Source organism: Oncorhynchus gorbuscha, linkage group LG08 (assembly GCF_021184085.1).
Source record: "Oncorhynchus gorbuscha isolate QuinsamMale2020 ecotype Even-year linkage group LG08, OgorEven_v1.0, whole genome shotgun sequence".
NCBI classification, from domain to species: Eukaryota; Metazoa; Chordata; class Actinopteri; order Salmoniformes; family Salmonidae; genus Oncorhynchus; species Oncorhynchus gorbuscha.
Genome location: NC_060180.1, coordinates 47481250 through 47502603, shown reverse-complemented (window position 1 = coordinate 47502603; position 21354 = coordinate 47481250). Strand labels below are relative to the sequence as shown.

The window sequence follows — 21354 nt, the reverse complement described above, 5'->3', positions numbered from 1 at the left end:
ACAATATGTCTGATGTTCAGTTTAAAATATAGTTGTCCTAGAAATGTGAAGCCCTATCTCTTCCTTCCATCTTGAGCAGTATGTTGGTTTAAAACTGTGAGCTGATTAATATAGCTACAGTAATATATTATAATATCAGGATCATAGGAGCCCCATTTGGAAACAGTTCAAAGAGATATATTGTGTCCAAACTCACATCCGGCATCTGAGGCCAGCGGAGGTTGAAATTTTGCACAGCCTACCATGGTCCCCTCCCTTTAAGAAACTTTGCAGGCACACTTTAACCATAAACCCAAACATTAAATTGCCATGTAAAAACTACCCTGGATTGAGAGAGAAAACTAGAAAAGCAGACAAAGGATATCCGAGGAATTGGGTGAGCCTAAACAAATTGTGCATCATAACCGCCTTACTCTCTGGTAACAATACATCTATTGGGCTTTGTTTTTGTGTCCTTTTGTGCCAGGTAGCCTAGTGGCTCCAAGATCGAATCCCTGAGCTGACAAGGTAAAAATCTGTCGTTCTGCCCCTGAACAAGGCAGTTAACCCACTGTTCCTAGGCCTTCATTGAAAATAAGAATTTGTTCTTAACTGACTTGCCCATTTAAATAAAGGTAATAATAATAATATAACATTTCAAAGAGTCATTTCACAGAGTCAAGTATATGTTTTGTCATATGATGATGCATGTTGCATGATGACATCCACTGATTTTGTGTAGTTTGAATAGCTCTAGCTCCCTGTAACGTTGTGTACAGTATGTTCCACTGGGCACACACTGGTTGAATCAACGTTGTCTTCAAGTCATTTTTATGAAATTACGTTGAACCAACGTGGAATAGACGTCCGTGCCCAGTGGGGTGTGTCATTGCCTCCCCGCGACAACTCTGTTCCATCCATTAGCACCTAAACACGAGAACACACATCGAACATTCTGGCATCATTGGAGGTTGAGACTCAAAACATTCACTCTTGACCCACAACTAGCAGAGTTGAAGTCTCTTCGACAGCTCTGGCAGATTTGAAGTCGAACATTAATTAGCCAACTTTTAGTGAATTGTTTTATCAGTAGGCAATAATTGTATTCTATTTCATTTAAATATTGTCATCTTATCCGTTGACCTATTTCCGTTATAGGCTGCCTAATCATTGCCGTCATGATTGAGATGACTTCAATGTGACAGCGGCAGCAGAAATGCAAAAACAGGTGTCGCTAATTAGCTTAATTTCTTGACTGGTTTCAAATATCGCGCTTGATAACTCCGTTGACATGTGGATCAGTTATTCAAGACCTACCTGAGATAACACCTGGGGGAAATCTATTATAGCCTAACTATAATTATAGCTTTCAGACCAACCCATATCTTGGATATGGTCTTTGCGCACCTGTAAATACTGTAACAACCACAGTAGCCTAAATGTAGCCTAAAATAAATAGTTTTTACAGGTATGCCTACACCTGTAAAAAATAATTGATAGCTTATTAAAATTCTCTTTGTTCCTTTCTTAGGATTGAAATTGATGGAAATGTACCAACTCGGATATCAAATGAATTACTTATACATCAAAATAAGTTAAACTTGTCTCTGTATTTGTGTGTTGAGACCTGCTGGCATAAATAACACACACACACACACACGCACACGCACACGCACACGCACACGCACGCACACACACACACACACACACACACACACACACACACACACACACACACACACACACACACACACACACACACACACACACACACACACACACACACACACACACACACACACACTGGGTCTTGTACAACTAACCTTGTTGGGACACACAATTTAGTCTCATTCAAAATCATATATTGTTTTTGCGCGCGCGCACACAGACAGTGTTCACTCTCTCTGGTCTGGTCTCGTCCTCTCTTACAGTGATTGATGTTGAAGTTCATTACGATGTGTAGAATATGACCGTTCTAATGGGGATCCATCACTCCACCTTGAGACAACATGGCCCCCTAAAGAGAGATAAATGACTGCTGCTTCCAGTCACAAAACCCTGTTCTCTCCCTTTATTCTCTCTTGACTGCTTAATAAGAACCTTCATTTGAATGTAGCTATCATCAACGCCTATATGGAGAACTGCTGGACTTTGCATATAGGTGAAGCTGCATATAATTTCATATTCATCCTTTTAGTATCAATCGTCCACTTATTTATCCAATATTTTTTCAAGACCTACAGTATCATTACATTGCAAACTAACCCAGGCCTAGTTTGCAAAAATGTATTCAGATTAATGCTGGCTAGATATTACAGGTGTACAACACAGAATTGTAATTTACTTACAAGCTTACTATTCAAAATCAATAACATCTGATTATTAAAGCCTATAAAGTGGCATTACAATCGAGTTGTTATTTCGATTAAGTCTTATAATTTATAAAGCAAAACAAATATTTAGAGATTGATCTCATTATTTGACTTGTCATAAGTATTGTTGCAGTTAGTCCTATGGTATTATGATCAATTATAGTATTATTAGGTGTTGTTGTATTTGTTTATTGTTATAGTTCATGTTTTAGTACGCTCTTAAAATACACTGTCATGTAATAGCCTAGTGATATTATACTTCATGAATGAGAGGCAAATATATTCTATAGACAGAGAGATGACTGATCGTTTTCTGAGAGCAGTCAGAGGCTAAACACAGCACAAATCGCCATCTCTAAAACTACAGCTTAACCAGCAATAATAATGCATTTAGATAGATACATTTAATATAAATGGATTTATTAAGTCAATATACTTTACAGTATTTCTTTGTTTGGTTATTTATTTTCCTTCGCATCTTTTTTTTCCACAAACAGCTGGCGAATACAATTCCTACAGTGGCCTACCAAAATGAAAACGTTGTCAGGTACATGCAACATGTGATAAACAAAACGGTTCCAAATACGAGAAGTTTGAAATAGCTTCACCGAACGAGTAAAGCACATGCAGATTATAAACATAACATTTATAGGCCCTAGCTAGATATAAATATTTTAGAAAAGAATTTTTACAATCTCATTTCATAGTGCATGTCCGTGTCACCCGACACATATACTATTTACAAATTAACAAAACAATAAATAAAATATGAGATAGGCCTAATTCCACAAAAAAAATGAATTAATCTGCGGAGAGAAAACATATGATCCTTAGTTGTCCAGTTGATATGACATGTCTCTTGATGTAAAGTAATCTCTCTGACCACAAAATATCATCCAGTTTTTGTGCTTCATGCATTTAACAACCCATAACTTTATTTTGTCAAAATGAGTTTAGGCCAGTATAGTTCGTCATGGCCTTGTTTGCTCTATCTGTTGGTGCTGACTCCTCACCGCAAACCTGTTGACGTGCACTGGGATTGGGACCACAATTTTGGGGTTTCTCACAGGCTCTCCAGATCTGTTATTCACGTTGCCAGCTTTGATTCTTTTCCACTTGGCCCTACGATTCTGGAACCAAATCTTGACCTGCACCTCGCTCAATTTAAGTGCGTGTGCTATTTGAGATCGTTCGGTAAGCGAAAGGTACTTTTTACAATGAAATTCCTTCTCAAGTTCAAGTAGCTGCTCGCTTGTAAAAGCTGTTCGTCTCCTCCTGCTCTTCCCCACTGAGCTTCCCGGCGGTAGAGCTTCCTGCGACCCGGGTTTTAGTTTACTCTTTTGGGATAAAGCACCACAGTTGTTCCCATCGGATACGCTTTCGTTTTCGCTGTCAACGGCAGAGCTGTCCTCTCTGTCACTGCAAGCTGTGTCCGCTGATTTGAGGTCCAACTTCTCATCGTCTGAGCTGTACAATTTAGTCTCACCTAAAACGTGCAAAAGAAGAAAGGAAACATACATTACAATCAATTAGTTTGATCCAATACAAGTTTACCCCACAAATGTAGGTTAAATTAACGCAAGTAAAATACAGAGACCACAAATGTCTCTAAAATAAAAATGGAATAGGCCTGTTTGGAGTTTTATTTCTGCTATATTTTCGTCAAAGGAAATGAGTAGGCCTATTACCATTCATAACAGCCCTATGAATTAACGTGATATTGCATAGCCTACCTAAAGGCTAAGTCAAGATCGTTAGTGATTAAGAAATAGATGAGAAAACAGTGTGTCACTAACTTGTGTTAGGCTAATCTATTCGAGTTATTGCACATTTCAAAATGGTGGTTTGTTATGAAACTATGCGTTTGTGGAGATTTCGTAAACCTCTGGGAATTAGATTAGATCCAATTTCTAATTCGGATGCCGCTTGCGCGTTTTACCCAATAGGTCTCAACTTGCCAACCTAATATGGAAGCGTATGGACAGAACAGGGACACAGGCAGTGAGCTTACCTGGTATAGTTTGAAAAGTTTCCGAGAAGTTGAGTAAATCCGACCCCTTGTCCCTTCCATGGAGATCATCTGAGTGTGGGCTCTCCTGTCTCCTCGTTCCAGGGTCGGCACTTAACCGAGGTCCGGGGAGCTCTTGGGGAGGATAGAAACTATCCGGCGGATCGGAAAAACTTGGCAGTGTTGTGGTGAGAGCCACCATGGACGGCATCCCCTGTCCCAAACTCGCACAGAATGTGTTGGTAAGACGTCCGGCGAAAGATGCCAACGGCGCCAAAGGAGGTATGCCAGATGGTAAATGTGAATGAGATAAAGATTGAGGAATCATTAAGGGTCTGTATGGCATAAACATCGGGTAGCCCGTGTAGAGCAGGTGTCCCGGGCGAGGTTGCGGAGTTCCTATCAAGGAGTCAATCGAAAACGCCGTCCCTTGGCCGCCCGGTCTTTGCATTGCGAAGAAAATTGTGACGATCTTTATCGAAAACTCAGGCGCTCCTTCTTTCCCTCAACAAATAGCCAAACCTTAGATTCGATGGTCGAGTGAAGTTAAATGTCCCTTCGCTTTGATATTATCCGGTGGACTAACCAGCTTCTCCGAAACGTCCTCAAGCTTATTGCGACCTGTCGTTTTCTTGTTTTGTGCCCCCTCCCTATACCTCTATTTGTCACACACTGAGACATAAACACACACGCTCTACCCCTCCCTTCACATCTCTCTCTCTCTCTCTCACACACACACACACACACACACACACACACACACACACACACACACACACACACACACACACACACACACACACACACACACACACACACACACACACACACACACACACACACACACACACACACACACACACACACACACACACACACACACACACACACACACACACACACACACACACACACACACACACACACACACACACACAGAGAGAGAGCTTGAGAGGAATGAAAGGGGGTGTTACCCTGGGGACTCATCCATCTTCCTCAAATTACGCTTCATTTCCTTATTCAGCTTCTGACTTTTTGGTTGCCTTGAGAGGCGATAGTTTCCCAGTGGATACCGAATAGACGGGTCGCCCCCCTCCCCAGCCCTCCACCACCTTTGCCCAGTCCACATTGACTGGAAGCGGTGTGAGAGACTGCTTCAGCCCTTCCCCTTCTATAATCGTTGACCACACCAACCCAATCAGCTATTATTAATTTTGATTGATGATAAGTAATTACTTTGGATTCAAGGTACGACATAAAACAACGGTGCTTTTGTTGAAATGTTGGGACGGATGGCATCGGAGTGGGGAGGGAGGAGAGGCAGATGTTTTTCCTCTCTTGAGAGAGAAAAGCTTTTCTATTCTCCCGGGGTAAAACAATGCGTTTGGCCGTAGAAAAGTGCGGCAACAATTATTCCCTGGAGAGAGATATTCTGTACAAAATTAGATTCGGATTAAATACATTCATGTAAGGTCAACGGCAATTTTTGAACGAGGCTGCGCAGTTTTGAAAAGTGTCATTTGGAGACATTTAAACTTTATTCGATTCAAAATGCAATATGCTATTAAAGTGTTGGAGGCTATGGCTGTACCATTAAAATAGTGGTCTATGTAAACCATTTAGCATGTTTAAAATAGGCCTAATTTGAGAATGCATCCTAAACGAATTGCCAATAAAATATGGAATAGTTAGGCTACAATTACGTGTCATTAATGCGCGCTTTCAGGGTTTTGGCCACTCATTTTCTATATGCTTGTAAGTCTCTATTAAAATTAAAATGTGTAATGAGGAAAAAATCACTTTTCTCTTTTCTTTTAAGTGTTGATTTAATCGGAGATAATTTTACCGTTTAAATGTCAATCCGTGGTGATGATTAGCCCCTATTGAGTCCTGGGGACGCGCTTGGCACTCCAACTGGCCGTCTGATTGCATGAAGACATAAACATATCACCAACCGACTCTGATTAGCAATGGAGGGCCAAGGGATGCTAATTATTCTTATAATTGCAAATGACTCATTCAGCAGCACCTACCTTTGATCTATTGAAACCAGATAGCTTTCTTCTCCCTCGCTCCTCTCTCCCTTTCTTTTTTAGAGTGGACTCACTTCTGATTGTATCGTCTACAATCAGACTCTCCCCATACCCTATTGAACAGATATTACACATTTCTCTCAGAAATATGATACTTTCTGCATTTATATCCATTGGATTTATTATTGGTTTATTTTATGAGTTAGGAATCTAAAGTTTATTTGATCAGCTACATTTATTATCAGGCTATTGTAATAGTAATACTATTGTTATAGCCTAGTTGCTAGTATATGTCAATAACAACTGGGTGATGGACTTTCCTTGGAGCTTTAATGTCATGTTTATTCAAGTTCTAACATATTGCTAATATATCATTTATTTCAAAATGGTATTCTTTTTCGTTGCAAGTTTTACTTTCCTTTGATGTGGCTTATAGCTCCTCATGCGCGAAGCACATTGAAAAGCGTAGCTAGTTCAAGAGCCGCATTGTGGCAGGTTCATTACCCAAGTCAGCATCTCGTCTCGGTGTCACCACCCTCTGTCACGCAGGTCATTCTCCCCAAGCCGGGTGGTTGGTATTTAAAAGGACGCTACTTCTTTCGATCCCATACAATCCCACAACTGGACCTCACCACATAATTATCAACTGGAAACGCTTAAGTCACCTAAGTGGTTTTACATCGACATTTCTGTGATTTAATTCAATCACAAATAATGTAAAACTACTAAGCTACGTTGCATTATATTAAATTCATGTTATTTTATTATTTTTGGTTTGTTATCCATTAAATTGTTGTCGATCCCACTATTTGCTAGATTAAAAACATCGATCGACCTTGTTGGTAATTTTGAACACAAAAGCTTACTGCTTATTCAAGAGTTCATGATTTATGTCCATCACTAACGTGTTGTATTTGACTGAAACTTTTTGTAATATGAGATAACCACAGAGTCTTTGCATAACCGAATCTCAGATTTGTTCTCATGAACTCTTAATAAATAAATAATAAAGTAATTGAATAATTACCAAAATTACTAGTCTAATGCCAGTGCTATAAAATAGGCTTCTAATAATTTAGCCTAATTAAAATATTCGGACAAAATATTCGGACAAATATTCTGACATAAAGGAAAGGAGTTATCAGCAATAAACATGTATCACATACATTTGCTCATTTAGGATTCATTTAATTTAAAAAGTAATAGTAATTCTCTACCAAATACTTACTATATATCCATAAAATCATATTGACATTGATCATACATTTTGTAATATTTTTTTGTTTGTCATTTAGCAGACGCTCTTATCCAGAACGATTTACAGTTAGTGCATTCATTTTAAGATAGCTAGGTGGGACAACCTCCATTACATGACAAGGTGCTTAGCCAAACAATAGTCTTCTATTTTTCTCTGAAATTTGATTATTTTGGAAAAAAATCTCAATATCAAAATATGTAAACGATGTCCTTGTACTCCTTCAACGTAAGATTACTTTACGTATGAACATTTCAGTGCCATTGATAGCACTATACATAAAAAAGGTTACACGTGACGCTTCTTCAACAAATAAAATAGAACAAAAAAACAGAAGGAAGCCAGCCATCCAATAAAGTACATCTCATTTTGTCGTTTGAAGACCACAGCACCCCCTTGTGGTGACTCAGATTAACAAGGTTCTGCTGTAACGCAAAAGACATTTGAATTGTCAACGAAAATAGTAATAAAATGAATACAATCAATTGTAGAGACACAACTGATGTCCAAAACGTCATTTTGTCATATGTTGTTGTAGATAATGTTATCCATTTACTGAGCACTACTCACACTGCAATCTCGAGGATAATGGATCCAGGAGCGGTAGTACTTACTGTAGTACCACCATCTGTAGGTCTATGATGATGATCCTCCTTCTGTGTCACTCTGCAAAAACTAACACAGACAGACTGAATTCCTAGTGTTTGTCCTGAGTGTACATACAATACAGAGCTCTATATTGCTGGGCATTCTAACCATATCATACCATGTATCACAATATATTTAGTGTTTAGGGCTTATATACATCCTGGCTCTATCTCTGACTCAGTGGACATAGTCTCTGAACTCCAGCAGCAGGAAATTTTTGATGAAGGTGGGCAGGTCTAGCTGTGGTACCACCTTGTGCACGTGCCCATCTAGGTAGTTCCTGAACTTCCATCGAGCCAGGTGTTGTAGGGAGCGAGGGGTATGCTGCAGGGAGAAGACGGATTCATAGAACCCCTTGTGTTCCTGGAGGGAGAGATACACAAAACACTCAGACAGTTAGAGTCATATTATATCAGCATAGAATACCGTAGAATCACTATGATTCTAGAAACGTACCTTAAACATCTCAGGTGAAACAGCCTCCACCCAGTCATCTGTGACCTTGAGGCGGTCGTACGCATTCAGAAGAACCTCAATGGTGCGTGGGGAGACACAGCAATACTTTAGCACCTGAAAATACATCAATGTGTCATGAATACCTCGTTGCTTAAAACTAGAAACCAGATGGGCTCCGTTTGCACAAGCAGTTCAATTCTGATATATTTTTTCACTAATTGGCCATTAGACCAATCAGATAAGCTTTGAAAAAGATCTGATGTAAAAACATCTGATCTGATTGGTAAGAGGACCAATTAGTGGACAAAATATCAGAATTGGGCTTGTAAACACAGCCATGGTTATGGATACCTGGTCATGTTAAGGAAATAAACAATAGCTTATCATTTTTCTAGCCTATTTTCTAGCCTAAAACCTTACCCTTCCAGGTGCAAATTAAATATTCCCAATTGTATAATTGCAAAGGGAACAATTGCCTGCATATATTTTTATATATTTTTAACCAATTCTCATTTTTTGTGATCTCCTAAGAAACAAAAATGAAAATGTTGGATTTAGAAGGTTGTGACTTATGACTCATCAATAGAATATAAGAAATAAACTAAAGTAATTAAACACTTGGTGAGATGAACAGATTGGTCTACCCTCTGGGGGTTTACTGGAAATTATGCAATTAGTGCTAATTAATCTCCTATTAACATTCCCTAATTAGGAGTCAGGCATTTTGTTCCAGAGCACGTGGTGGGTTCAGTGAAGAGCATTTTGTTCCAGAGCACGTGGTGGGTTCAGTGAATAGTAGCAGACCTGGGTTCAAATACTCTTTGTAATCTTTCAAATACTTTCAAGCGGTTGCTTTAGCCTGCCTTGAGTGCCAGGTGGGAAAGGTTTGCACGGGACTTTTGAATTGGTTCCATCGTTTCAACAGGCAAGCACAATCAAGTGTTTCAAATTATATAGAATATTATTTGAACCCAGGTCTGGTTCATTGAATAGAGGTAGTTTCTCACAGTGAGAACATTATTTCACGTTGAGGAGAGAAAAAAATAATTCAGTGAACTGTTTTAGTGTTCATACTTCATCTGTTCCTTCTCAACTGTACATCCTGTTACAGTTATATCATTGGCTGATTTAATTACACTTTTATGGAACATGAACCAATCTGTTTAACCGCAGGTGATTTCTGCATAAATGTACAGTATACACAATCATATGAACACTTGAATGACTGATTGAATGCACAGCAAGATTACACAATACAAAACATGTTCAAGATGTATTGCCAGGTTCTTCACATCTTTTTTTTTTTTACTCCTACTCCTAACATAAAACACTATTCCTTCCCTAGTGTCTGTGCCCTTCACTAAATAATATTAATATAATTAATAAGAAAAGATTACAAGGCCCTAAGAAGTTGCTTTTTCCGATTATAGTTGTGGCCGCTTCTGGCTCTTACCTCGGGCAGTGCTCCAGGCCACACCCTGATGGAGCCGTGGTTGAGCAGAGAGCGAACTACCCTCTCTGGCTTGTGATCCGCCTTGTAGGCCACCACCTTCAGAGGACCACAATGGAAATGAAGTTGGAAACCAGTTTTCCTGATTGATCCTCAATCATGTTCAATGCATTGTATCTACATGTGTGGCTGAATTGTGTTTTTATATGTCAAATAAATCAAATTTGAAAAAACACACCTTGAGGACGTTTTGCATGGGGGCGTTTCCACTGTAACACATGGTATTGACACAGGCTCCGTGGGCTAGAAGATGATCCACCACGCCCGGGTTGATGTTCTTACAGGCCATGTGGAGCGGGGACTGTTTGTCCTGGTCCTCTGTGTTGACGTCAGCTCCCGCCGTCAGCAGCAGCTCACATACCTGGAGGACAGGACACACAGAAGGGCTATACACACCCCAGAGCCGAACCAAGGCGAGCCAAACCAAGCTGTACTGAATGTTACTAACCCCAAACGACCACATTAAACAAATAACACAACAATTCATTAAGTAACTCGCACACCTTGGTGTAGCGTTCCAGATCGCCCTTCTCCTGTGGCTGTGAGCAAGCAGCGTTGAGTGGCGTGAGACCATCGTCATTCCGCTTCTCCAGGGCGGCGCCGTAGTGCAGGTACAGCTCCGTGTGACCCGGGAGCCCGTTCTGTGCCGCCACATGTAGCGGCGTGTTATCCTCGCCGAGGCTCCGCCCATTGATTGCAGCGCCAAACTGGAGCAGGTGTTTGGCGCACCTGTACATCCAGTTACAGAGAAGGGCCAATGGGAAATAGAATTGAAAATAAATGTAATAATATTCATTTTGACCCCTATCACCCTAACCCTAGCTTCATGTCCACATCCCGGTTCAACCTTTACCCTGGCCATCACCCTAACCCGAGCTTCATGTCCACATCCCGGTTCAACCTTTACCCTGGCCATCACCCTAACCCTAGCGTCATGTCCACATCCCGGTTCAACCTTTACCCTGGCCATCACCCTAACCCTAGCGTCATGTCCACATCCCGGTTCAACCTTTACCCTGGCCATCACCCTAACCCTAGCGTCATGTCCACATCCCGGTTCAACCTTTACCCTGGCCATCACCCTAACCCTAGCGTCATGTCCACATCCCGGTTCAACCTTTACCCTGGCCATCACCCTAACCCGAGCTTCATGTCCACATCCCGGTTCAACCTTTACCCTGGCCATCACCCTAACCCTAGCGTCATGTCCACATCCCGGTTCAACCTTTACCCTGGCCATCACCCTAACCCTAGCGTCATGTCCACATCCCGGTTCAACCTTTACCCTGGCCATCACCCTAACCCTAGCGTCATGTCCACATCCCGGTTCAACCTTTACCCTGGCCATCACCCTAACCCGAGCTTCATGTCCACATCCCGGTTCAACCTTTACCCTGGCCATCACCCTAACCCGAGCTTCATGTCCACATCCCGGTTCAACCTTTACCCTGGCCATCACCCTAACCCGAGCTTCATGTCCACATCCCGGTTCAACCTTTACCCTGGCCATCACCCTAACCCTAGCGTCATGTCCACATCCCGGTTCAACCTTTACCCTGGCCATCACCCTAACCCGAGCTTCATGTCCACATCCCAGTTCAACCTTTACCCTGGCCATCACCCTAACCCGAGCTTCATGTCCACATCCCAGTTCAACCTTTACCCTGGCCATCACCCTAACCCGAGCTTCATGTCCACATCCCGGTTCAACCTTTACCCTGGCCATCACCCTAACCCGAGCTTCATGTCCACATCCCGGTTCAACCTTTACCCTGGCCATTACCAGCAGCATACCACCCTGCATACCACTGCTGGCTTGCTTCTGAAGATAAGCAGGGTTGGTCCTGGTCAGTCCCTGGATGGGAGACCAGATGCTGCTGGAAGTGGTGTTGGAGGGCCAGTAGGAGGCACTCTTTCCTCTGGTCTGAATTTTCTTCCCCAATGCCCCAGGGCAATGATTGGGGACATTGCCCTGTGTAGGGTGCCGTATTTCAAATGTGTGTCCTGACTCTCTGAGGTCATTAAAGATCCCATGGCACTTATTGTAAGAGTAGGGGTGTTAACCCTGGTGTCCTGGCTAAATTCCCAATCTGACCCTCAAACCATCACGGTCACCTAATAATCTCCAGTTTACAATTGGCTCATTCATCCCCCTCCTCTCCCCTGTAACTATTCCCCAGGTCGTTGCTGCAAATGAGAATGTGTTCTCAGTCAACTTACCTGGTCAAATAAAATAAATGACCCTAACCCTAGCTTCATGTCCATATCCTGGTTCAACCTTTACCCTGGCCCTAACCCGAGCTTCATGTCCACATCCCGGTTCAACCTTCACTTTGCCCCTAACCCGAGCTCATGTCTACATCCCGGTTCAACCTGTACCCTGGCCATCACCCTAACCCGAGCTTCATGTCCACATCCTGATTCAACCCAAGCCTCAACCACAACCCAATACCTATTTTCATGTCCATATGCCGGATTCAACCCTAACCATAGCCTGAACCACAACCCTAACCCTAGCTTCATGTTCACATCCCGGTTAAACCCTAACCCTTAACCACAATCCTAACCCTAACCCAGCCACGTCTTAGAGCAATACATTTGGTTGGTACAGTACTTACACTAGGGACTCAGGACTGGTGCACACGTGCAAGGGCATGAGCCCATCTTCACTGACAGCGTTGGAGTTGGCACCATGGGACAGCAGCAATTTTACACACTGGGGCTGGCCATTCTGGCAGGCCTCATGGAGGGCAGTGCTGCCCCCAGGGGCTAGGTCTACGCTGGCCCCGCGCTGCAGCAGGTGCCTCAGGCAGTCAACAAACCCCCGGCCGGCTGTAATGTGGAGTGGGGTTGTCAGCTGCTGCTCATAGGTCAGAGACCACAGTCCTGGAGAAGAAGAACAGGGTCGTGTCCTTAAGGCATGCAACTAAAAAACGTTTTAAAACGTCTTGCAAGGGAAAAGGAAAACAAGCATTTGTTATTGGACAAGTCCAGATAGTCCCTCGCTGTTTTGTTCCTTTTTGGTGGCTAATGAACCCCCTGTGAACAGGTTATTTCAAACAAAGGCATTGACGTACTCAGGGTTCTATAGTGGTGCCTGAAGTTCTTCCACTCCTCAATGTTGCTGGTGTCATAGATGGCATCGATGAGGTCTTCACACTCAGGTTCGTCCATGATGCTAATAAGGGTCAGGTCATCCCCCACCAAAAGACAGTTCCAGAATTGAAGAACATAACCTATGGCCTGTGCCGTAGCGATCACATCATTGCGGTAGCGCTTTGGAGGCATTTATGCAGTGCAGGTTGAGTCTGCGCTCAAGTGGTAATAAGAGTAACAACTGACTGGTCCGATTGTTGTTTTTCTGCTTCTTTGTAGCAGTAATGGTGGTTTCTCTCTCCTGAGGTAAATGTTATGCTGTTCTGAAGCTTGTTTGTCCACAGGGGGCTATTTCGGGGAGGCCCGATGGCAATGGTGTTATGTGATATTTTGGATGGCCCATAAAACCCTGCAGCCACTGCCCGGGTGGCACAGCAGCCAAATTACTTCTTGTGTCACATGTAACAAGCTCACTCATGCTCAATCATTTTCATGCTACCAAACCCCTTAGACTGGACAATGGAACTGCTTACAGACAAGAACACACAGTTGCTATGTTTGTGACTGACCACCTAGCCACAAGAGAATAACATTGGACAGGTGTGTAGATGGAAAATCAAGCACATGGCTTCCTGCTGGAATGTTTCTGAAGGATGTGGTGGACTGTATCTATAAATAATGTATATAAATCATATTTTGATACTGCCATGGTTGTTAATGATCGCAGGATTACAAGCATTTAAAACAGGGCAAGGGATTTATCCTAAGGTATGATGGTTGGCTTATGGGCTTTTGAAAGTGTCTATCAGGAAAATAAATACAATTTGGCATTGGTACAATGTTCAGACTCCAATTTAATTATCTAATTAAGCTTATTAAACAGATTCACTTCATTCTGAAATTGGTCCCTTTTTTTACACACAAAGGGGTTTTGTATTAATTTCAATAAAGACAAGGAAAACCCCTCATCAACAATCACTGTCTCAAGTCTAGAGCTTGGAGACAAGCAAGTAATTATCATCATGATGCCAGTTCCATTACCACTGATTATATACATTCATCTCTGCAATTATCTCAGACATATGTCATAATAGTGACATATAAATCATCTGTCACCGTATGTGACATATAACTACAATCGTTAAATGTAATTTTTTTATATATATTTTTTTACATATTCTAATACAGTGGTTTCTAAACTGTGGGTTGAGGGTGCCAATTCAGCCATGCAGACTACCGCGCAGACTACCACGCAGACTTCCGACCACGCCCGTTGCCACGTCACCTGTCACGCCCACCCCTTATAAGCCCCTTTTTGATCCAGAAAAATGTGTCACAAATCATTTCAGAATTATACCGTCCATTTCCTAAAACTGGCCACAAGAAGCCATACTCAAATCTAATGTTTTGAGGAAGACGGTATTATTAATTTATGTTTGACTTTTTCTTTGGTCTGCGAATGTTTTTTTCACCGCTTCTCCTTGTGGTGGGTCTCGACTCAAAAGACACCTCAATTGGTGGGTCACAAAGCAAAACATTTCGGGAAACCCTTGTTCTAATAGGACCATGTTGCTTACCTTCCCCCCTGGCCACCCAGCGCATGTCCCCTCCCTGGGGTTCGATGATGAGGTTCGACGTGACACCCCTGGGGAAGAATCGCTGCACAGCGTCCGCATCCCCAGTATAGATTGCGTTCTGGATGACCAGGTCATGGCACACAGCTGGGGGTCTAACATAGGTGCAGGTCCTCGTAGGTGCAGGGACTACCCTGTCCCTGGCCTCTTTCTTCAGCATGTAGCCGTTGAGCTGGTGGCTGGCTAGCTGCTTCTTGTACTTGTCTCTCTCCAGCATGTCCTTGTCCAGCTGGAGGGAGCGCAGGGCCATGGGGGTGAAGACGAAACTGCCTCCTCCCGACATGTTGGACGATTGGCTGACTGGCTGGCTTCTCGCTCAGGATAAGAGAACCAGAGTGTGTGAGGGTAGTCAACGATCTGGTTGAAATGGTTCTTTCTATGTGTTTCTGTCCCCCTTTCTATGTTTCTGTCTCTTTTTCTGATGGACTCTTTCAGTATTTCTATGTCTCTCTCTTTGTCTCTGTGTGTCTGTCTCGTGTCTACTCTCTGCCTCCCAGCCATTCAGTGGCGTTGTTTGGATATCTAATATGAGAGCCTCCCAGCAGCATGAGCAGAAGGGCTATTTTTACCATCACTCACGTGGCAACTTTGCCTCCCCTTGTAATCTATAGCCAAAGTGTCAAGCCTGTTGCCCCTGTATTGCGATGTGTCATAAGACTGTCTCCAAACAAACCAGACATTTCCTCAGTGTGTTATTGGAAACATCCATGATTTCAGCCACAATATCACATATGATTTTAGAGAAAGTAATAGGGTGAGTGTAACTCGCATGAAGGTCAAGTACCTTCCTTCTCACTGGGTCTGGTGAAATCAACCCGGTAGAAACAAGCAGGGTCATCTGGTTCATTGTAGAGTAAACTATCCATTGCACTGACAAACAGATCATTTTAATCATTTGCTATATATTCTAATGACAAAAGTCATATGTATTTGCAACTGACATGCAACAGACATACAGTACCAGTCAAAAGTTACCCCATAACGACATAATAAAACCGTTTTTTATAATTCTTTTGAAAAAAATACATTAAAAAACAGAAATACGGGCCTCCGGGGTGGCAGGGAGGTCCGTGGGGCGACGCACAATTGGCCAGCGTCATCCATTCCTCAGTAAAAGGCACATGACAGCCCGCTAGGCAACCTAAAGACCCTCGGACCATGAGAAACAAGGTTCTCTGGTCTGATGAAACCAAATCAAATCAAATCAAATCAAATTTGATTTGTCACATACACATGGTTAGCAGATGTTAAATGCGAGTGTAGCGAAATGCTTGTGCTTCTAGTTCCGATAATGCAGTGATAACCAACAAGTAATCTAACTAACAATTCCAAAATTACTGTCTTATACACAGTGTAAGGGGATAAGGAACATGTACATAAGGATATAAGAATGAGTGATGGTACAGAGCAGCATACAGTAGATGGTATCGAGTACAGTATATACATATGAGATGAGTGTGTAGACAAAGTAAACAAAGTGGCATAGTTAAAGTGGCTAGTGATACATGTGTTACATAAGGATGCAGTCGATGATGTAGAGTACAGTATATACATATGCATATGAGATGAATAATGTAGGGTAAGTAACATTATATAAGGTAGCATTGTTTAAAGTGGCTAGTGATATATTTACATCATTTCCCATCAATTCCCATTATTAAAATGGCTGGAGTTGGGTCAGTGTCAATGACAGTGTGTTGGCAGCAGCCACTCAATGTTAGTGGTGGCTGTTTAACAGTCTGATGGCCTTGAGATAGAAGCTGTTTTTCAGTCTCTCGGTCCCAGCTTTGATGCACCTGTACTGACCTCGCCTTCTGGATGATAGCGGGGTGAACAGGCAGTGGTTCGGGTGGTTGATGTCCTTGATGATCTTTATGGCCTTCCTGTAACAACGGGTGGTGTAGGTGTCCTGGAGGGCAGGTAGTTTGCCCCCGGTGATGCGTTGTGCAGTCCTCACTACCCTCTGGAGAGCCTTACGGTTGAGGGCGGAGCAGTTGCCGTACCAGGCGGTGATACAGCCCGCCAGGATGCTCTCGATTGTGCATCTGTAGAAGTTTGTGAGTGCTTTTGGTGACAAGCCGAATTTCTTCAGCCTCCTGAGGTTGAATAGGCGCTGCTGCGCCTTCTTCACGACGCTGTCAGTGTGAGTGGACCAATTCAGTTTGTCTGTGATGTGTATGCCGAGGAACTTAAAACTAGCTACCCTCTCCACTACTGTTCCATCGATGTGGATAGGGGGGTGTTCCCTCTGCTGTTTCCTGAAGTCCACAATCATCTCCTTAGTTTTGTTGACGTTGAGTGTGAGGTTATTTTCCTGACACCACACTCCGAGGGCCCTCACCTCCCCCCTGTAGGCCGTCTCGTCGTTGTTGGTAATCAAGCCTACCACTGTTGTGTCGTCCGCAAACTTGATGATTGAGTTGGAGGCGTGCGTGGCCACGCAGTCGTGGGTGAACAGGGAGTACAGGAGAGGGCTCAGAACGCACCCTTGTGGGGCCCCCGTGTTGAGGATCAGCGGGGAGGAGATGTTGTTGCCTACCCTCACCACCACCAAGATGAACCTCTTTAGCCTGAATGCCAAGAGTCACGTCTGGAAGAAACCTGGCACCATCCCTTCGGTGAAGCATGGTGGTGGGGATGTTTTTCAGCTACAAGGACTGGGAGATGATTCAGGATCGAGGCAAAGATGAACGGAGCAAAGTACAAAGAGATGCTAGATGAAAACCTGCTCCAGAGTGCACAGAACCTCAGACTGGGGAGAAGCTTCACCTTACAACAGGACAATGACCCTAAAGCACATAGCCAAGACAATGCAGTGGTGGCTTCGGGACAAGTCTCTGAATGTCCTTGAGTGGCCCAGCCCAGACTTGAACCCAATCGAACATCTCTGGAGAGACCTTAAAATAGCTGTGCAGTGATGCTCCCCATCCAATCTGACAGAGCTTGAGAGGATCTGCAGAGAAGAATGGGAGAAATTCCCCAAATACAGGTCTGCTAAGCTTGTAGCGTTATACTCAAGACGACTTGAGGCTGTAATCGCTGCCAAAGGTGCTTCAACAAAGTACTGAGTAAACGGTCTGAATACTGTTTTAGGTTTGTTATTATGGGGCATTGTGTGTAGATTGATGAGACATTTAAAAAATATATATTTTAGAATAAGGCTGTAACCTAAAAAAATGTGGAAAAAGTCAAGGTGTCTGAATTCTTTTTGAAGTCATACTCAGACTCCTGAGTGGCACAGCGGTCTAAGGCACTGCATCTCCGTGCTGGAGGCGTGACTACAGACCCTGGTTCAATTCCAGGCCGTATCACAACCGGCCGTGACTGGGAGTCTCATAGTGTGGTGCACAATTGGCCCAGCATCATCCGGGTTAGGATTTGGCTGCCGTAGGATCTCCTTGTAAATAAGAATTGGGAGTCCTGGGAGTGCCATCCGGTGAAGATCATCACCTGGGTGGGTTGATTCACTGTTGTGGTCGGCCTGTCTGGGTTTCCCCCCCCCCCTTTGGGTTGTACCGTGTCGGAGATCTTTGTGGGCTATACTCGGCCTTGTCTCAGGATGGTAAGTTGGTGGTTGTAGATTTCCCTCTAGTGGTGTGGGGGCTGTGCTTTGGCAAAGTGGGTGGGGTTATATCCTTCCTGTTTGGCCCTGTCCGGGGGTGTCCTCGGATGGGGCCACAGTGTCTCCTGACCCCTCCTGTCTCAGCCTCCAGTATTTATGCTGCAGTAGTTTATGTGTCGGGGGGCTAGGGTCAGTTTGTTTATCTGGAGTACTTCTCCTGTCCTATTCGGTGTCCTGTGTAAATCTAAGTGTGCGTTCTCTAATTCTCTCCTTCTCTCCTTCTTTCTCTCTCTCGGAGGACCTGAGCCCTAGAACCATGCCCCAGGACTACCTGACATGATGACTCCTTGCTGTCCCCAGTCCACCTGGCCAGCTGCTGCTCCAGTTTCAACTGGCCTGGGCCCTAGGACCATGTCCCAGGACTACCTGACATGAGGACTCCTTGCTGTCCCCAGTCCACCTGGCCATGCTCCTGCTCCAGTTTCAACTGTTCTGCCTTACTATTATTCAACCATGCTGGTCATTTATGAACATTTGAACATCTTGGCCACGTTCTGTTATAATCTCCACCCGGCACAGCCAGAAGAGGACTGGCCACCCCACATATGCTCTCTCTAATTCTCTTTTCTTTCTCTCTCTCGGAGGACCTGAGCCCTAGGACCGTGCCCCAGGACTACCTGACATGATGGCTCCTTGCTGTCCCCAGTCCACCTGACTGTGCTGCTGCTCCAGTTTCAACTGTTCTGCCTTATTATTATTTGACCATGCTGGTCATTTATGAACATTTGAACATCTTGGTCATTTTCTGTTATAATCTCTACCCGGCACAGCCAGAAGAGGACTGGCCACCCCACATAGCCCGGTTCCTCTCTAGGTTTCTTCCTAGGTTTTGGCCTTTCTAGGGAGTTTTTCCTAGCCACCGTGCTTTTACACCTGCATTGTTTGCTGTTTGGGGTTTTAGGCTGGGTTTCTGTACAGCACTTTGAGATATCAGCTGATGTACGAAGGGCTATATAAATAAATTTGATTTGATTTGATTTGATCAAAGGTTAGTGATTCATTCTAACACTATTTCTGTCTTTTGAGACACCTCTCCTTTGCAAAATGGCTGTATGTTTTTCTGTGGCTAGGTGCTGACCTAACATAATCGCAAGGTGTGCTTTCGCTGTAAAGCCTTTTTGAAATCAGACACTGGCTGGATTAACGAGAAGTTTATCTTTAAAATGGTGTATAATACTTGTATGTTTGAGGAATTGTAATTATGAGATTTCTGTTGTTTTGAATTTGGCACCCTGCAATTTCACCAGCTGTTGGACAGGTGGGACACTAGCATCCCACATATCCCAGAGAAGTTAAATGTCAGGAATTGTGAAAAACTGAGTTTAAATGTACTTGGCTAAGGTGTATGTAAATTTCCGACTTCAACTGTATATACATTACCAGTCAAAAGATTGGACAGGCCTACTCATTCTGTCACACCCTGATCTGTTTCACCTATCTTTGTGATTGTCTCCACCCCCCTCCAGGTGTCGCCCATCTTCCCCATTATCCCCAGTGTATTTAAACCTGTATTCTCTGTTTGTCTGTTGCCAGTTCATTTTGTTTCGTCAAGCCTACAAACGTTTTTCTCTTGCTCTAGTCTTTCTCTAGTTCCTGTTTTCCCAGTTTTGACCATTCTGCCTACCTTGATGCTGAGCTTGTCTGCCGTTCTGCACCTTGTCACACCTCCCTGGATTTACTGACCTCAGCCTGCCCTGATCCTGACCCTGCCTGCCGTTCTGTACCTTTCGGACTATGATCTGGATTACTCACCTCTGCCTGCTCTTGACCTGTGGTTTTCATGCCCCCTGATTTTGTTATAAACATTTGTTACTTCGAAACCGTCTGCATCTGGGTCGTCTCCTGAGTCTTGCCACATTCAAGGGTTTTTATTTTTTAAATATTTTCTTGGATAGGATGGCCGTGACTAGAATACGGATATATGAAATGGGTAAAGCAATATGTAAACATTATTAAAGTGACCAGTTATTCCATGTCTATGTACATAGGGCAGCAGCCTCTAAGGTACAGGGTTGAGTAATCGGGTGGTAGCCAGCTAGTGACAGTGACTAAGTTCAGGGAGGGTACTGGGTGGAGGTCGGGTAGTGATGGCTATTTAACAGTCTGATGGACTTGAAATAGAAGCTGTTTTTCAGTCTTTCGGTCCAAGCTTTGATGCGCTTGTACTGATCTCACCCTCTGGATGATAGAGGGGTGAACAGGCCATGGCTCGGGTGGCTGAGGTCCTTGATGATCTTCTTGGCCTTCCCGTGACACTGGGTGCTGTAGATGTCCTGGAGGGCAGGCAGTGTATTCCTGGTGATGCGTTGGGCTGACCGTACCACCCTTTGGAGAGCCCTGCAGTTGCGGATCATAGCTTTCACCTGGTCAGTCTATGTCATGGAAGGAGCATAATGTTTTGTACACTCAGTGTATGTTGTTTTCTAAAGTGTATAAAAATGACTTCAGCATATGTACTTTAGGTGTTGCCCACATTGATCGTGTCCCTTCTTACAAATATCTGTTTATCGGGATAGAAGACCATGTCTTTTAAAACTATACTGTTAGCTATACTGAAGAAGCACAAAAAGGGGCTTCTTGCATGGAAATTCCTGCTTCCTGCCTCTCGCTTAATGCTAGAATGTCGATCATTCAATCGATGGTACCTACCGGTCCTACACTACGGCGCCACTTCTTTAAAGCCATTAGATGCAGTTTACGATAGTGCACTTAGTTTTAATATGGGCTACAGGTTCAGTACA

The 21354-nt window shown here is 43.5% G+C and overlaps 2 protein-coding genes across 4 annotated transcripts; both read right to left on the bottom strand.

Annotated features, from left to right (window-relative positions):
- Positions 1 to 2692: 2692 nt before the first annotated feature.
- On the bottom strand, positions 2693 to 5016 carry LOC124040895 (homeobox protein GBX-1-like). Its single transcript, XM_046358009.1, has 2 exons — positions 4363 to 5016; positions 2693 to 3837 (listed from the first exon to the last, which is right to left on the bottom strand). The coding sequence occupies exons 1-2, from the start codon at positions 4808 to 4810 to the stop codon at positions 3323 to 3325; spliced, it is 963 nt and encodes a 320-aa protein (XP_046213965.1). The 5' UTR covers positions 4811 to 5016; the 3' UTR covers positions 2693 to 3322.
- A 2481-nt stretch (positions 5017 to 7497) lies between these two features.
- Positions 7498 to 15490, bottom strand: asb10 (ankyrin repeat and SOCS box containing 10). Of its 3 annotated transcripts, XR_006839817.1 has the most exons (8): positions 14935 to 15490; positions 12880 to 13147; positions 10765 to 10990; positions 10440 to 10622; positions 10205 to 10300; positions 8752 to 8865; positions 8262 to 8658; positions 7500 to 8072 (listed from the first exon to the last, which is right to left on the bottom strand). XR_006839817.1 is itself a non-coding variant. In XM_046358007.1 (7 exons), exons 1-7 carry the CDS (start codon positions 13547 to 13549, stop codon positions 8473 to 8475), a joined length of 1284 nt encoding a protein of 427 aa, XP_046213963.1. In that variant the 5' UTR covers positions 13550 to 13645; the 3' UTR covers positions 7498 to 8472. The 3 variants fall into 3 exon arrangements, 2 of the variants coding, with proteins under 2 accessions (XP_046213963.1, XP_046213962.1); XM_046358007.1 differs by lacking the exon at positions 14935 to 15490 and adding an exon at positions 13339 to 13645 and having other exon boundaries at positions 7498 to 8658; XM_046358006.1 differs by having other exon boundaries at positions 7502 to 8658.
- Positions 15491 to 21354: the final 5864 nt, after the last annotated feature.

Coding starts and splice junctions, on each gene's coding strand:
- LOC124040895 (XM_046358009.1), bottom strand. CDS start 4,810: ATGCAAAGACCGGGCGGCCAAGGGACGGCGTTTTCGATTGACTCCTTG. Junction 3,838..4,362: donor AACTTTTCAAACTATACCAG/GTAAGCTCACTG, acceptor TGCACGTTTTAG/GTGAGACTAAATTGTACAGC.
- asb10 (XM_046358006.1), bottom strand. CDS start 15,274: ATGTCGGGAGGAGGCAGTTTCGTCTTCACCCCCATGGCCCTGCGCTCC. Junction 10,623..10,764: donor ATCTGGAACGCTACACCAAG/GTGTGCGAGTTA, acceptor CCTGTCCTCCAG/GTATGTGAGCTGCTGCTGAC. Junction 8,866..10,204: donor GGCCTGGAGCACTGCCCGAG/GTAAGAGCCAGA, acceptor ATGTATTTTCAG/GTGCTAAAGTATTGCTGTGT.